The sequence below is a fragment of the Rhinopithecus roxellana genome, chromosome 11 (assembly GCF_007565055.1).
Source record: "Rhinopithecus roxellana isolate Shanxi Qingling chromosome 11, ASM756505v1, whole genome shotgun sequence".
Lineage (NCBI taxonomy): Eukaryota > Metazoa > Chordata > Mammalia > Primates > Cercopithecidae > Rhinopithecus > Rhinopithecus roxellana.
In genome coordinates this window covers 132,777,077-132,794,894 of record NC_044559.1, presented here as the reverse complement: position 1 = coordinate 132,794,894, position 17,818 = coordinate 132,777,077, and the positions used below count along the sequence as shown (strand labels likewise).

The window sequence follows — 17,818 nt, the reverse complement described above, 5'->3', positions numbered from 1 at the left end:
AGCAAAGATAAGAATATACACAAACTCTTAATATATACTGTGCAAAACAAAATCTCTTTAAAAGATAATCAAAAGGTAAACCACACAAAAATAATGTGTGGTTTATAATATATGTAGAAAAATGTGTGAGAACAATACCACGAAGAATATAAGCAGGGGAAATGGAAGTATATTGTTGTAAGGTTCTCTAAAACTGTACCTAAAGTGATGCTATATTATTTGAAGACTGATTGTGATATGGTAAAGATGTATAACATAGAACAGAATTCAGCAAACTATGACCTTCAGCAGTGCTCCTCAACGTTTTTGGCAGCAGGGACCAGTTTCGTGCAAGACAGTTTTTCAATGGTACCAGTCTGTCTCCTGGGGGTTGGCGATCCCCTGACCTACAGGCCAAAGCCAGCCCATTGCTTATTATAAATAAAGTTTATTGGAACACAGCCATGCCTATTTGTTTATATATTGCCTGTGGCTGCTTTTGCACCACAGTAACAGAGTTTATAGTTGTAACAGAGTTTATAGTTGTAACAGAGATCTTTCGACCCACAGAGTCTAAAATATTTAATACCTCAGCCTTTACAGAAAAAAGTTTAGCAATACCTGCTCTAGAGTAATGCTTTAAAAAAATAAAATTAGGGCCCCTGGCCAACATAGTGAAACCCTGTCTCTACTAAAGAAAAATTAGCTGGGTGTGGTGATGGGTACCTGTAGTCCCAGCTACCCGGGAGGTAGAAGCAGGAGAATGGCTTGAACCCAGGAGGTGGAGGTTGCATTGAGCCGAGATCACACCACTGCACTCCAGCCTGGGCAACAGAGCAAGACCCTATCTCAAAATAAATAAATAAATAAAATAAAGTGTATTTAATAAGTCAACAGCAGAGATTAGCTTGGGCGTTGTGGCTCAATCCTGTAATCCCAGCACTTTGAGATGCTGAGATGTGAGAATTGCTTGAGTCCAGGACTTCAGGGTCAGCCTGGGCAACATAACGAGACCCTGTCTCTACCCTGCCCCCGCCCCAAAAATTATCCAGGCATAGTTACATGTGACTTTAGTCCTAGCCACTCAGGAAGCTGAGGTAGGAGGATCACTTGAGCCCAGGAGATCAAGGCTGCTGTGAGTTGTGATCACGCCACTGCACTCCAGGCTGGGAGACAGATTAAGACCCTGTCTCTAAAAAATAAAAATGAGAAAAAAAATAGAGATTAAATTATCATAAATAGTGATTAAATGAAACAATCATTTTTAAAGAGATTAAAAGTAAATCTAAAAAATGGCAAGAAAAGAGGAAAAATAGAAGAAAGAACAGTAGGGTCAAATAGAAAATAAGTAGTAAGATGGTAGACGTATACTCAGCCATACTTATAATTACATTAAATACAAATAATATGTACACTTTAATTAAAAGACAGAGATTGTTAGATTGGATAAAATAGCAAGACCCAACTATAAGCTTTCTGCAGGAAACTCACTTTAAATAAAACATGGATAAGGTAAAAGGATAGGGAAAGGTACACTATGAAAACATGTCATGCAAAGGCTTGTATGCAAATAACCATAAAAGCTTTATTCATAGTAGCCAAAACCTGGAAACAACCCAGATGTTCATCAACAGGATAAACAAGTTGTGGTTTGTCTATGCAATGACACCTTCTCAGGAATACAAATGAATGACTACTAATGAACTAGCTAATTGATGAACTACTAACAACAACATAGGTGAATCTCATAATCATGCCAAGAGAAAGAAGCCAAATACAAAAGGGTCCATAGTGTGATTTTATGTATATATAACTCTATAAAAATTTAATCTGTGGTGACAAAAATCAGATCAATGGTTACCTAGGGATTAACTGGGATGGGGATCAGAGAATTTGGGGGAATCAAAAATGTTCTTTATTTTGATTCTTACGTCAAAACTCATCAGATTTCCATTTTAAATAAGAATGTGTTATTTATAAACTATGTCTCAATTAGGGTTATTTCTTGAAAATTCAAATCATGAAAGATTTTAGTGTGAAGATTTTGTGTATAATGTAGGCCTTATGAATTACTAGAATAGACAAGGAAATAAGATGTAGATGTCTACAACTACAACTATGGAAAACTTGATGCATTTTGGATTTCCAAAACATTAATCTCACACATTTCCTATAAACTGTTTGATTAGTAGGGATATAAATCCTTAGAATCATAATAGAATGTAATTTTTGACTCATTTTATTTTTAAAAATTGTTTTTAGAAGCCAGGCATAGTGGCTCACGCCTTTAGTCCCAGCACTTTGGGTGGCCAAGGCGGGTCGCTGCTCAAGCTCAGGAGTTCAAGACTAGCCTGGGCAACATGGTGAAACCCTGTCTCTCCAAAAAAAATATATATATATAGCATGGCATGGTGGTGCGTGCCTGTAGTCCCACCAACTTGGGAGGTTGAGGCAGGAGAATCGCTTGAGCTTGGGAGCTCGAGTCTGCAGTGAGCTGTGATCCTGCCACTGCACTCCAGCCTGGGTGATATAGCAAGACCCTGTCTCAAAAAAAAAAAAAAAAATTTAGACATGGGGTCCCACTCAGTTGCTCAGGCTGGAGTGCAGTGGCACAATCATAGCTCACTGTAGACTCAAACTCCTGGGCTTAAGCAGTCCTCCTGCCTCAGCCTCCCGAATAGCTGGGACTACAGACACGTGCCGCTACATCTGGCCAACTTTTGATTCTTCAAAGGAGCTAGTAAGGAAACATTATCATTTATGTATCATGTAGTGTGCTAAGTGTTTTAAATTATTTATGTATTTCACTCATTTCTCACAACAGCTCTATGAGTTAGGGATTAAACCTTTTTTTTTTTTTTTTTTTTTTGAGATGGAGTCTCGCTCTGTCACCCAGGCTGGAGTGCAGTGGCTTGCTCTCGGCTCACTGCAACGTCCTCCTCCCAGGTGGAAGTGATTCTCCTGCCTCAGCCTCCCTGGTAGCTGGGACTACAGATATGCACCACCATGCTCAGCTAATTTTTTTATTTTTAGTAGAGACAGGGTTTCACCATGTTGGCCAAGATGGTCTCAATCTCTTTACCTCATGATCTGTCCACCTCGGCCTCCCAAAGCGCTGGGATTACAGGCGTGAGCCACCATGCCTGGCCAAAGCCCATTTTATATATGAAAAAAGTGAGACTCAGAGAAGTTACATAATATGCCCAAAATTACAGAGCCAAGATTCAGTCCCAGGTTTGACTCCAAAGTCTGTTTTCTTTCCTCAGTGCTAATATCATCTTTAAATGCTTAGTTGCTTATGTAAAACATTTTGATTTTAAAAATGCATTTTTAAAAAATGTATTTGAAAATTATTGCGAAAGAGAGTTATTCTGAAGTTTGTTTTACTAGGGCCCTACAAATCAAGAATACTGAGGGAAAAAATAAGGAAATAGGCATGCTATGCTATACTTTTGTAGAAAATCCCTTCAATTTTATAACTCATAATAAACTTTCCCTTCATAACATTTTGTTATAAAACCTTAAACAACAGAGTTTTGGTTCTGTGTAGCCAGGCTCATGAAGACATTCAAGAGAACATGAATTGTTTTTGATAGTATGCTAACTGAAGAATGACAAGGTTCATGAATTTGGAAAGGAGACGTATATTTCTCATAAAGGTTGCAGCCTGCAGGGTGGCCGTTCTGACAGTCTGGGAAGTGTAGCCTCTATTCAGAAGCCAAAAACAGACACTTTGAGGAATAGGCAAAAAGAACAGGAATGCATGCTGAGCAGGGTGGCCAAATATACATACTCAGTACATTATAGGAGAGGCCATGCATATTTATAAAAGGAGAAACGTGTGTATGCACAACTGAGCTTCATGCCCCTTCATGGGTCCCGTGTACAAAAAATGGCTGCATCAGCATGATCTGAGGGTGGAGTTTTCAGCTCTCTGATGTCAAAAGATGAAGCAGAGGGTGTGAAAACCCTCACTGTGCATTCTCCGTAGACTGGCCAGAACCACTCCACGGTCGGTGGCCTCTTATCAGGCAAAAAAGAGGGGCAGTGTTGGGCAGTTAATTGGTTAATATCAATGGTGGAGTCTTTTGAAAGGGCTAGTTTCTCTTAAGCCCTTACGAAAGAGTGCCTAATGGTGGCTAGCAAGGAGGGGATATAATGAGTTGTGTCTGACCTCCCATCCTGTCATGGCTGAGAACTTAGCTTTAAAGGTTTACCCTGGGTGTCCCTTTGGCCAAGAGGGGGTCCATTCAGTCAGTTGAGGGGCTTAGGATTTCACTTTTGTTTCTCACTTATGAGCTTGTACTATATATACATGAATGGACTGTTTTGGAGTAAGAGTCTCACTTATTAGGGTACTTCTTGAAAGCTCTGGATCCCAAGAGCCACGTCCTATAGGCTATGAAGTCTGGCCCAGCAATCTCTGACTGCTTAATAAAATCTTGTTAAATGGATCCAGGGTTTGTATTCACCAATATCAAGAGCTTCACCTGATATCCTTGGGAAAGCCTCTCCTTGACCCACTCAGAAGACAGTTCCTTGCCTGTTTTTTCATATCTGTAAAATGAGCTGTGTGATCCATTTGATCTTTTATAAGCCAGTTTCCAGAGTAACCTTCAACTAAAGCTAAAGGGCATGTTCTTAAACCTTCTTTGAAAACATTTTAAATCATGCTAATGATAGACCCCCATGCAAGAATAGTAATCATGTGACTTTAACTTACATTGAAATCCAATTATCATATGTTTTTGGGTCTTTTTCATTCAGATGTTACAGTGGTTTATCAAAATGGGTTACCTGTGATATCTGTGAGACTACCATCCCGGCGTGAACGCTGTCAGTTCACACTCAAGCCTATCTCTGACTCCGTTGGTGTATTTTTACGACAACTGCAAGAAGAGGATCGGGGAATTGACAGAGTTGCTGTCTATTCACCAGGTATAGTCACCATCGTTATTAATTACCATCTACCCCTCATTTCACCCCACACCAATTTCTAGACACATACATATACCATACACGTAGCTACAAAAGAACCCTACACTGTTAACTTTAGAAAACTTTTTTCTTTTGCTTAGCACTTACCAGGAGAGAAAGTGATTTCTCTCCCAGTAGTACTCAGAGTATAATTGATCGATTTTAGCAAATGTGTATGCACAGGGAATCTCATTCAAAAGCAGCTCACATATAATGCCATGAGCAAGGATGAACAGTCAATCACATTTTATATTATTGAGACTTTTTATCATTACTTTAGGTGTAGAATAAATACTTCCAGTAATTAAACCCTCATGTCTGGAAAGAAAAGTTTGCCAAAATAAAGAAGTGGCCGGGCGCGGTGGCTCAAGCCTGTAATCCCAGCACTTTGGGAGGCCGAGACGGGCGGATCACGAGGTCAGGAGATCGAGACCATCCTGGCTAACACGGTGAAACCCCGTCTCTACTAAAAATACAAAAAACTAGCCGGGCGAGGTGGCGGGCGCCTGTAGTCCCAGCTACTCGGGAGGCTGAGGCAGGAGAATGGCGTAAACCCGGGAGGCGGAGCTTGCAGTGAGCTGAGATCTGGCCACTGCACTCCAGCCTGGGCGACAGAGCGAGACTCCGTCTCAACAAAAAAAAAAAAAAAAAAAAAAAAAAAAAGAAGTATATGATTTGAAAAGAATATAAAATAAGGCACTAAAAATTACCATTTTATGTATTTCATTTATTTATTTTTTAAGTTTTTTAATTTTTTTCCCATTTTTAAGTTTTTTTCCCATTGTTTTTTTCCCCATTTTTACTTTAAAAATTTTTAAACCTACAGAAAACTTGAAAGATTAGTACAATAAATGCCCATTTACCCTTCACCTGGATTCACCAGTTAACAGTTACCACAGTTCTACTCATCTGGCAATATAATTAGTAGACCAGCGTGGTGGATGTGTAATACTTTGTTAACCCCAGCATCTGTCTCTACTGAATTACTGGCAACTACTCAGTGACTGTACTGAAAAGTACCATATGTCAGAAAATATTGGGTTTTTTTTTTTTTTTTTTGACTCAACCAGCTTCCATTATGGACAATGTTAAGTCCATACAGCTCTCCCAGTGACCCTAGATTTCCAATGTATACCTATAGAACTATGACCATTAATTATTTCACTTGCTCATATAGTTCACAGGAGAAGCTGTTGTTAAATCTTCACAAACTCGAGTCCTAAAAACAGAGCTTTAGGCAACCTAAACTTTGCATAGAACTGGGAAATGAGGTAAAAAGTTAACTGAAATTTTAAAAGGAGGAGGTAATTTTTAAAAACTATTTTGAAGGTTGAATTTTCCTGACCATTCTTGAATAATTATGGACCTATGACAAGTTTCATTTGAAATTTTCACAGATGGTGTTCGCGTTGCTGCTTCAACAGGAATAGACCTCCTCCTCCTTGATGACTTTAAGCTGGTCATTAATGACTTAACATATCACGTACGACCACCAAAAAGAGGTAAAATAGTAACCTTGGTAAGGTCACAGAAATGTGGGAAGGGCTTTTGGAAAGAACTTTATTTTTTTTCCTTGGGTAACCTTGAGAAACAGACAATATTCAAAGAACACTGAAAGAGCTCATTGAGTACTTGGCACTTGACTAGTACATTGACTAAAATCACTTAGATTCTGCCTTGGCTAAAATCACTTAGATTCTGCCTAGATGCCAGAATGCTTTATTATCTGACATTGTCACTCTGTTTCACATAAATGAATGTCCTACATAACTGAAGCTCCTTCCCTTCATAAAGGCCAAAAGTCGTACTACTTTAATAACATTACAGGGGATATCTTTTTAAAATAAGCTGTAGGCTTCTCTGTTCTCTTAAGCATTGTAATAAATATTGAGTTTTTTTTATGGCTCAAGGTCAGCAGTCTGAAAGTTAATTGTTGTACAATAATAATAGTTCTTAGGAACTTCTGACATGAGGCATGTTTTTTGTTTATTTTTTTGTTTGTTTTGTTTTTTGTTTGTTTGTTTTGAGACAAGGTCTCACTCTGTCACCCAGGATGAAGTACAGTGGCATAATCACAGCTCACTGCAGCCTCGACCTCAAATTATCCTCCTACCTCATCCTCCCAAGCAGCTGGAGTAGCTTGGACTACAGGCATGTGCCACCATGCCTGGATAATTTTTTTTATTTTTGTAGAGATGAGGTCTCACTATGTTGCTTAGGCTGGTCTTGAACTTCTGGGCTCAAGCACTCCTCCCTCTCTGGCCTCCCAGAGTGTTGGGATTACAGGCATGAACCACTGTTCACAGCCTGTATATGCTTTTATGGGAAAAGGAAAGGTGCTTGCCTCAGACACAAATTTTAAGAGGGTACCAAACAACTCAGTAATCAAGATAAAGAATTGTTGTTTTATTTTTGTTTTGTTTTTAAGAGTCTCGCTCTGTCGCCCAGGCTGGAGTGCAATGGCGTGATACTGGCTTACTGCAACCTCCACTTCCCAAGTTCAAGCTAGATACGGGTTTCACCGTATTTGTCAGGCTGGTCTTGAACTCCTGACCTCAGGTGATCTATCTGCCTTGGCCTCCCACAGTGCTGTGATTACAGGCATGAGCCACTGTGCCCAGCCGCCAGGCTAATTTTTGTTTTTAGTAGAGATGGGGTTTTGCCATGTTGGCCAGAATGGTCTTGAACTCCTGACCTCAAGTTATCCACCTGCCTCAGCCTCCCAAAGTGCTGAGATTATAGGCATAAGTCACCACACCCAGCAAGATAAATGGTATTTTAATGTACTGTTTTAAAAAACCAGAGTTAATGCAAAAAATGCATGATGAATAAAATTTTAAATAAAGACAGAGTCAGTATTGCTAATATTTCTTTTCATCCTGGCCTCTACTATGGCTCTGCACAGTACAATGCTAAGTAGCTCTCTAAAATAGCGTTTTGAGTTGTGTCTTTTTTGGTCCCGTTTATCTATTTGCCCTTGATATTCATTGTTACTCACTGCTGTTGTTAATGCCCCTTCCACTACTCCTTCCACCAGCGCCATAGGACAGCAGTTCCCAACCTTTTTGGTACCAGGGACCAATTTTGTTAAAGATAATTATTTCGGCCGGGCGCGGTGGCTCAAGCCTGTAATCCCAGCACTTTGGGAGGCCGAGACGGGCGGATCACGAGGTCAGGAGATCGGGACCATCCTGGCTAACACAGTGAAACCCCGTCTCTACTAAAAAATACAAAAAAACTAGCCGGGCGAGGTGGCGGGCGCCTGTAGTCCCAGATACTTGGGAGGCTGAGGCAGGAGAATGGCGTAAACCCGGGAGGCGGAGCTTACAATGAGCCGAGATCCGGCCACTGCACTCCAGCCTAGGCGACAGAGCGAGACTCCGTCTCAAAAAAAAAAAAGATAATTTTTCCACTGACAGTGGTGGCAGGGGCAGAGGCAGTGGTTTTACAATGAAACTGTTCCATGTCAGATCCTCAGGCATCAGTTAGATTCTCATAAGCAGCACACAACCTAGATCCCTCACATGCACAATTTACAATAGGGTTTGTGCTCCTATGAGATCTAATGCTGCTGCTGATCTGACAGGAGGTGGAGCTCAGGCAGTAATGCTTACTCGCTGGCCGCCTCCTGTGTAGCCCGGTTCCTAACAGGCCACTGACCAGTACTGGTTCGCACCCCAGGGGTGGGGGACCACTGCTGTAGGACATTCCTTCTTTTCAATCCTGCTTTTAGGAATTGGGTTTAGGCCTGGTAAGGTGGCTCACACCTGTAATCCCAGCACTTTAGGAAGCCGAGGCAGGAGGATTGCTTAAGACCAGGAGTTTGGGACCAGCCTGGGCAACACAGTGGCAACCAGCCTGGGCAACACATCTTTAAACAAAAAAAAAGAGAAAGAATTGGGTCTAACATAGAAAAGTTCTGAATGAAACCCTGTTATTAAATTCCTCTATAATCTGGTCCACATTTACCTTTTAAAATGTTTTCTTTCCCTCCTACATGTTGCCTACTTTTTCTCCACTGTGTATTCCTTTATGGTTTCCTGAACTATGCCCCATTGTTTTCCATCTCACTGTTTGCTCACTTTCTTCTGCCTAAGATGCCTTTCTTCCTAACTCCCGTTTTCTCAAGTCAAAATTGTCAGTATTGACTCTCCAGTAAGCCTTTAATGATCATACTCTTTCCTTCTCTGACCCCTGACCAACCAAAAATGATAAATATCTTCTCTGAATTTTGCTTCGTCCTTTTCTTTGATGCTCTGAGGGAAGGCACTGTGATTTCATATTCCCCATTGATTCCTTCTATATTGAGTGAATTAAATGTATTTGCTGGGTAGCATTTTGATTGTGCAGAGGCCATATTCACTTTCTTTAAGCTAGATGAGAGGGAGCTAGCTGGGAGAAAGTATAGAAAAGTATCCTTAAATAGTAAGAATGGAAAGATATTCTTTACATACAGTTGACTGTTGAACAAAACAGGTTTGAAAAAACTTGCAAACGAACCACATAACCTGGTAATATCCAAAAAATTAAGAAAAGTTAAGTATGTCATGAATGCATGAAATATATGTAGTTACAAGTCTATCTTATTTTATTTTATTTTGTTTTTGAGACGGAGTCTCTCTCTGTCCCCCAGGCTGGAGTGCAGCGGTGCAATCTCAGCTCACTGCAGCCTCTGCCTCCTGGGTTCAAATGATTCTCCTCCCTCAGCCTTCCTGTAACTGGGATTATAGGCACACACGTTTCACCATGTTGGCCAGGTGACCTCAAACTCCTGACCTCAGGTGATCCACCCACCTTGGCCTCCCAAAGTAATCCCAGGCCTCCCTGGAATTACAGGCCTGAACCACCACGCCCTTCCTATTTTTTATCATTTACTACCATAAAATATATACATATCTGTTATAAAAAGTTAAAAATTATCAAAATGTATGCACACACAGACCGTGCATGATGCCATTTGCAGTTAAGAGAAATGTAAAGATGCAGTATTTAATAATGTCTGCATAAAATTGACTCTAGTACATAGTATACTACTCTAGTAATTTCATAGCCGCCTCTTGTTGCTGTTGCTGTAAACTCAAGTGTTTTTAATGTCAGCTTAAAATGCTATGTGATGCTAATTATCTCCTCATGGGTAGTTCATTTCTCCAGTAAATTGTTTATTGCAGTAAAAATTGATCTCTTGCAGTTCTTGAATTTTTTTGTGTGTTTAGTCCACCTTGAATAACACCATGGGACCCATATGAAGTGCTACCAGTGATGCTGGAAGTGCTCCCAAGAAGCAGAGAAAAGTGATGACATTGCAAGAAAAACTTGGATTGCTTGATATGTACCATAGACTGAGGTCTGCAGCTACGGTTGCCCATCATTTTAGACAGATGATTTATCTTGCAAACAGACAATGTAAACTTACAATGTAAATAAATACAGTACAGCACTATAAATTTATTTTCCCTTCTTTATGATTTTAATGTTTTCTCTAGCTTACTTTACTGTAAGAATATAGTATATAATACATATACAAAACATTTGTTAATTTTGTTATTGGTAAGGCTTCTGGTCCAGGTAGGCTATTAGTAGTTAAGTTTTTGAGGTTTCAAAAGTTGTAGGGGGGTGGTGCCCCAACCTCATCCCCCAACCACATTGTTCAAGAGTCAACTGTAGTAAGGCATTATCGAATCAGATTTTATGAACTTAGAATAATTAAACATGTAGACCAGGGACAGTTAGCCATATGTCAGCTATGCTAATGTGTTTTTCTTCTAGCCCTGATTCTCGGGCTAGAAGTTCTCTTTAAAATAACAGTAGTACAGGTCCTGTTTTACTGAGGTGTGTTTTTGTGTGAATTACCTAGAGAGTTCATCTGTTTAGATTTTCTGTTGGTAACATTCTGAAAGTTCACTAATATATTCCTATATAAAGTATAACAATCAGGAAAGTTAAGATGTGAGTTTCCATATATTATGTTGTCAAAAACTAAAGGTATTTTAATCAATAAATACTAACCATTTCTATAATAACTGTATTTTTTAAACAGAAATGAACGTTTAGTTTTTTAAATAAAGCTTTTCTCAAATTGAATAAGAAAAGGTAGAAATTGAAAAAACATGGGATTGTATTTGATTCCCTGGTGATTTGGCAGCCTAAAACAACCCATTGCTTTATCTGTATCCAGGAACTGTGGAATATCTATCTACCTTGCATTTCTAGAAGTAAATTAGGGTATGAAGCTTGCAAGGGTCAAAAATCTGTAATTCATGGAAATAATCGTAAATTGAAGTGTGAACTTTAGTAACTCAATAGCAGCATTGGTGTAGAATTTCAAAAGACCTTTTTAATGTTTAAATGCACACATCATAGCTCTCTTAGTTCCGTTATTCTCTAGTGAGATTATGCCATCAGATACCATCTCTCACAGAAACTCAATATGATTTTAAATCCATAAACACTTTGTTTTCCTTGATCTTAAATTTAATTATTTTTTTGAGACAGGGTCTCACTCTGTCACCCAGGCTGGAGTGCAGTGGCGTGATCACAGCTCATTGCAGCCGTGACCTCCCAGGCTCAAGCAGATCCTCCCACCTCAGCATCCCAAGTAGCTAGGACTACAGGCACATGCCACCATGCCTGGCAAATTTTTTATTTTTTGTAGAGATGAGGTTTCCCTATGTTGCCCAGGCTGTGTTTTCCCTGTTTTTTTTCTTTTCTTTTCTTTTTTTGAGATGGAGTCTCGCTGTGTTGCCCAGGCTAGAGTGCAGTAGTGCAATCTCGGCTCACTGCAAGCTCTGCCTCCCAGGTTCATGCCATTCTCCTGCCTCAGCTTCCCAAGTAGCTGGGACTACAGGTGCCCACCACCATGCCCAGCTAATTTTTTTGTATTTTTAGTAGAGACGGGGTTTCACCATGTTAGCCAGGATGGTCTCGATCTCCTGACCTCGTGATCCGCCCTCCTTGGCCTCCCAAAGTGCTGGGATTACAGGCATGAGCAACTGCGCCTGGCCTTTCCCTGGTTTTTAAACATAGTAAAGAAAATCTTTTTTTCTCCTTTTGATAAAATGCAAAATAGGCTCAAATTTTGTTTCTACCTTGTGTCTTTCTGTCCCTGGTTGAGGAAGGTATTGCTGGCATCCAAGGTACCACCACTCTTTTTCAGCTGACTACAGTAAGAGAGTGGTTTGAAATTCTGTATTTAAGAGGGATGCCATTCATTGGATAAGCATGTTCCTTTGCCCTGTGTTGCAACACTTTAGTGAAAGGGCTAAATGAAGGAAAGAAATAGAAGGCACTAGGTTCAGGATGTTTAAGAAGAATAATACTAGGGTTTTTTTGTGTTTTTTTGTTTGTTTTTTGTTTTTGTTTTGAGGCTGGAGTGTAGTGGCACAATCTCGACTCACTGCCACCTCCGCCTCCTGGGTTCAAATGAGTCTCCTGCCTCAGCCTCCCCAGTAGCTGGGATTACGGGCGTGCGCCACCACACCTGGCTAATTTTTGTATTTTTAGTAGAGATAGAATTTCATCATGTTGGCCATACTGGTCTCGAACTCCTGACCTCGTGATTCGCCCACCTTGGCCTCCCAAAGTGCTGGTGGGATTACAGGTCGTGCCCAGCCAACACTGGAGTTTTATATATACATGGAGAAGATGGAACAGATCTGCTTTATCTAATAAAATAGTTCATGAAAGGGGACTGAACTTGCAGAAGAAATTTAATATTGGTATAGTAGAAGCACTGTAATGTAGCTACAGGCCTAGAAATCAGGAGACCTGGACTCTCCCCTTACTGTGCCATTCTGGACAAGTTACTTCAGCCTCCTAGAGTGCAGTTTCTTCTTCTGGTAACTTTGGACAGTTTAGGCTATATGCAAATGTGAGCAGCAGCTTTGGTACGAGGAAGACACTGTTGACATAGATGACTTCTGGAACTCAAAGTGCTCTTCCTTTTATGCTCCCATTAATTCAGCACATATTTACTGAGGCATACAAGATACCCAGCTAGGTGCTATATCCCATTTTACTACATCAGCTCTTCTCTAATCCAATTTGTTACCTTCTTTTGAATTTTTTCATTGATTGAACTTCTATAATAACTGTACTAAAGCACATCCTTAAAGAATGTTTGAAATACATGGTTAATTCTGACTGTGGCTTGTTTTGTTTAGAAGAGTGCTACCCTTATGTTGTACCTAACATTGAAAGCTAATAAGAATCTAAAAAAAAAAATGTGCTTTAAAAAAAAATGGACAGCTTTAATCAGCAGAGTTTTTATTTGATTCTGAAAACATAATTTTTAGATTTCTAGAAATACATGCTACTCATAGTAGAGGATATTGAATGAAATAATTTAATCTTTCACCCTTTCAGTCGTTCTCATAACTTCATACCCTTTAGACCATGATACTGAGGCCCCTACAGCTATTCTCTGTCTTTCCTCAACAGGAATGAATAAAAGTTGGTATACTAGGGAGAAGAAGAATGAGGGTTAATATTATTAGAATGGGCCAGGACGGTGGCTCACGCCTGTAATCCCAGCATTTTGGGGGGTTGAGGTGGGTGGATCATGAGGTCAGGAGATAGAGACCATCCTGGCTAACACGGTGAAACCCCGTCTCTACCAAAAAATACAAAAAATTAGCCCGGCATGGTGGCAGACGCCTGTAGTCCCAGCTACTACTCGGGAGAGTGAGGCAGGAGAATGGCGTGAACCTGGAAGGCAGAGCTTGCAGTGAGCGAGATTGCGCAACTACACTCCAGCCTGGGTGACAGAGCGAGACTCCGTCTCAAAAAAAAAAAAAAAAGATTATTAGGATGATGGCATTTTTATTTATGCCTTTGTATTTGCAAATTTGAAATACTATATATTTTTCCCTTAGGACTTACTAAGGGGAAAAAAATCAATTAAAATGGCAGGACTACAGATAAATTATAGTCACCATTTTGATAAGCATAATAGATTGATTCTAAACCTCTCTACTAGTTTTTAACATTTGCTTTAATTTTGTCTTTATCTAATGAAGATCATTATTTGTATTATTTTTCTTAATGTTAATCATACCCTCATTTGTAGCATTTAGACTTCCAAGAATATAATGGTAGGTATTTGTTTCAAATTTTTTTAGTTACCCAAATATGAATTTACTTTTTTTTTTTTTTTTTTTTTGAGGCGGAGTCTTGCTCTGTCTCCTAGGCTGGAGTGCAGTGGCGCAATCTCGGCTTACTGCACGCTCCGCCCGCCGGGTTCACGCATTCCCCTGCCTCAGCCTCCTAAGTAGCTGAGTCTACAGGCGCTCACCACCATGCCCAGCTGATTTTTTGTTTTTTTTTTTTAGTAGAGACGGGGTTTCACCATGTTGACCAAGATGGTCTTGATTCCCTGACCTCGTGATCATTTGCCCGCCTCGGCCTCCCAAAGTGCTGGGATTACAGGCGTGAGCCACCGGACCCGGCCATGAATTAGCTTTTTACATTTGTGGACAACTTTTTTGTTTTAACAAAAACTATTGGCTGGGCGTGATGGCTTACGCCTGTTATACCAGCACTTTGGGAGACCAAGGCAGGCAAATCGCTTGAGCCCGGGAGTTCAAGACCAGCCTGGGCAACATGGTGAAAACTTGTCTGTACAAAAAATACAAAAATTAGCCAGGCTTGTGGCTGGTGCACACCTGTAGTCCCAGCTATTCCGGAAGCTAACCTCAGAGGGTTACTTGAGCCCTGGAGATAGGGGCTGCAGTGAGCCAAGATCACACCACTGCATTCCAGCCTGGGTGATAGAGTAAGACATTGTCTCCAAAAAAAAAAAAACTTTTTTGAAAAGAGAACTATTACTTTCCTTCAGTTTAACACTGAAGGTGAGATACCTATAATGGTATCTGCCTCATCTGATAGTCCTAGGAATAGTAATCATTTAAGGCATACATTTTTTAAAAAATGTAACTCCTTTGTTTCAGACCTCTTAAGTCATGAAAATGCAGCAACGCTGAATGATGTAAAGACGTTGGTCCAGCAGCTATACACCACACTGTGCATTGAGCAGCACCAGTTAAACAAGGAAAGGGAGCTTATTGAAAGACTAGAGGATCTCAAAGAGCAGCTGGCTCCCCTGGAAAAGGTAAAACTTCAAATCTCAGGTTTTTCACCTTACCTGTATTTTTTCCAGAGTATGTATGTTTCTGTTTTTTCTTGTAAGTTTTATGCAGTTGAGTCATGTCAATCAAATTAGTTCTTTAGTTTATGGGACTGAACCATAAAAAAGCTTAAGTCACAGCTAAGAAAGGGCTTAAAAAGGAATCATTTGGAGCCTTGATAATGGACTTAAGAGCTTTCAGTTCTGAATGTACCGCCCTTAACCAGATTTACCACCTTTAAAATTAAGATCAGAATAATTGCTGATCAGGAAAGGCTCTTGAGTATAGTGGATAATGATTTTAGCCAAGTTAAGAAGGAATATTATAGTTGGCCCTCTGTTATCTGTAGGTTCTACATTCGCAGATTTAACCAACCTCGTATAGAAGATATTTGGTGGGGGGTGGGGGGACAATAAAGCAGAACAAGGCTGGGCGTGGTGGCTCACACCTGTAATCCCAACGCTTTGGGAGGCCAAGGCAGGCCGATCACCTGAGGTCAGGAGTTTGAGACCAGCCTGCCCAACATGGCAAAACCCCGTCTTACTAAAAATATAAAAATTAGCCCGGCGTCGTGGCATCATGTGCCTATAGTCCCAGCTACTCAGGAGGCTGAGGCACGAGAATCACTTGAACCCAGGAGGCGGAGGTTGCAGGGAGCCAAAACTGCACTACTGCACTCCAGCCTGGACAACAGAGCAAGACTCTGTCTCAAAAACAAACAAAACAACAACAACAAAAAAAAATACAAATTTAAAAAATCAATACAATAACTACATAGCATTTACATTGTATTATAAGTAACTAGAGATGATTTAAAGCATATGGGAATATATGTATAGGTTATATGCAGATACCATCCCATTTTATATAAGGGACTTTAACATTTATGTATTTTGATATCTTGGTTTGGGGGGTATCCTGGAACCAATTCACCACAGATACCTAGGGACAACTGTATATAGACTATTATGCAACTATTAAAGGGACTATATAGATTTAATTTGCCATAGAAACCAAATTATAAAATAGTGTGCATACTATGATCCAGTTTTTACATGTGTTATATATATACCTATACGCATTTATATATATACATACACAGAGAAAGAAATCAGAAGGAATACATTCCAAAATGCTAGTACAGTAGTCGGGTTATGACTGATTTTTCTTTACACGTTTCTGAATGTTTACAATGAATATATGTTACCTTTATTTTTTCTATGGTATTTCAATTTTAAGAAATCAGATTGTAAGGAGAAAGGAGGGGAACAAATACTCTTAGTAGTTTGCATTTTCTGATTCCTGAAAAATAATTTTCATCGTTTATAGAATATTTACTATGTTTCATGAATTGTGCTAGTATTTTACCTATATTTTCTTATTTAGTCTTCGGAACAACTCTTTAATGAAGTTAATGGTGATTTGCAGATCAAGGCTCTGAATTGAGCTGCTTTAAATCCAGAGTCCGTGTTCTGCCCCTAGTATATCACTGGAGTTAAAACTGAGAATAGATTAAATCGTGTATGCAACAGTGAAAGAATATAGCTATGTGTGCATTTCCCTCTTTCAGAGAGGATAATCTTGTGATTGGATGAAGACCTGTTGAAACTGAGTTATTCATGCCCGTATTTTCACCCACTTCTAGGGTGAAACATAAAATACAAATGCCCTGAATAGTAGTTATACTTATATGTATATATATATTTTTCAAGGCGGTTTCATTCTGTCACCCAGGCTGTAGTGCAGTGGTATGATCTTGACTCACTGCATCCTCCAGTTCCTGGGCTCAAGCGATTCACCCACCTCAGCCTCCCGATAGCTGGGACTACAGGGATGTGCCACCATGCCCTGCTGATTTTTGTATTTTTTGTAGAGATGGAATTTCGCCATCTCTACAAGATTGCCCAGGCTCATCTTGAACTCCTGGGCTCAAGCAGGCCGCCCACCTTGACCTACCAAAATGCTGGGATTACAGATGTGAGCCACTGCACCTGGCCTAAGATATTTTATTCAGTGAAAACTGCAGATACTATTTAGGAAGACAAGCTATATTTACTAGTACTGAGACTTGTGTCTTGATTATGAGCCCTGTTTCTTTAGTGAACATAGAACAGTTTAAACCTTTTTAAATTGGTTTTATGTCAAAATGCCTTACGATTATGTGTGCCCAATAGGTACGAATTGAGATTAGCAGAAAAGCTGAGAAGAGGACCACTTTGGTGCTATGGGGTGGCCTTGCCTACATGGCCACACAGTTTGGCATTTTGGCCCGGCTTACCTGGTGGGAATATTCCTGGGACATCATGGAGCCAGTAACATACTTCATCACTTATGGAAGTGCCATGGCAATGTATGCATATTTTGTAATGACACGCCAGGTAAGAATTCCTCTTCAAGTAACTTTTTATGAGATAGTAATAAAGTTTTAATTGTCAAAAGAGTTTTCTCTTTTTTCTCATTTTCTAAGGCCAGTTTTCTTTAAGTACTCATCCTTTACACGCACACACACACACGTGTGCCACTTGTGTATTAGGCAATATTCCAAGCAAATGCTGTAGATAGAGAGGTAGATAAAAGACATGGATGACAGTTGCGTCTCATATTTAATATGGCTGCTGTTGGACATATGCATTTTCTTTCTGTTGTTAGATCAGTGGTCACAACCTATTTGTGTTTGGGAAAATGACAGCACAAGAATATTGTTTAACCTTTCTTGGCCTTCCGAATGTGTCTAATAGAGA

General features: G+C 39.9%; 1 protein-coding gene across 2 annotated transcripts in view; it reads left to right on the top strand.

Moving 5' to 3' along the window:
• The window catches only part of MCU (mitochondrial calcium uniporter), a 216,325-nt gene that overhangs the window by 184,909 nt on the left and 13,598 nt on the right, over positions 1-17,818 (top strand). For both annotated transcript variants that reach the window (XR_004060001.1, XM_010373070.2), the window contains 4 exons: positions 4,747-4,917; positions 6,354-6,458; positions 14,901-15,061; positions 17,252-17,455. Coding sequence is in view for 1 of the 2 variants with exons in the window: in XM_010373070.2 (XP_010371372.1) it covers positions 4,747-4,917; positions 6,354-6,458; positions 14,901-15,061; positions 17,252-17,455 (641 nt within the window). In the remaining variant the exon portion in view is untranslated. The remainder of the gene's footprint in view (positions 1-4,746; positions 4,918-6,353; positions 6,459-14,900; positions 15,062-17,251; positions 17,456-17,818) is intronic.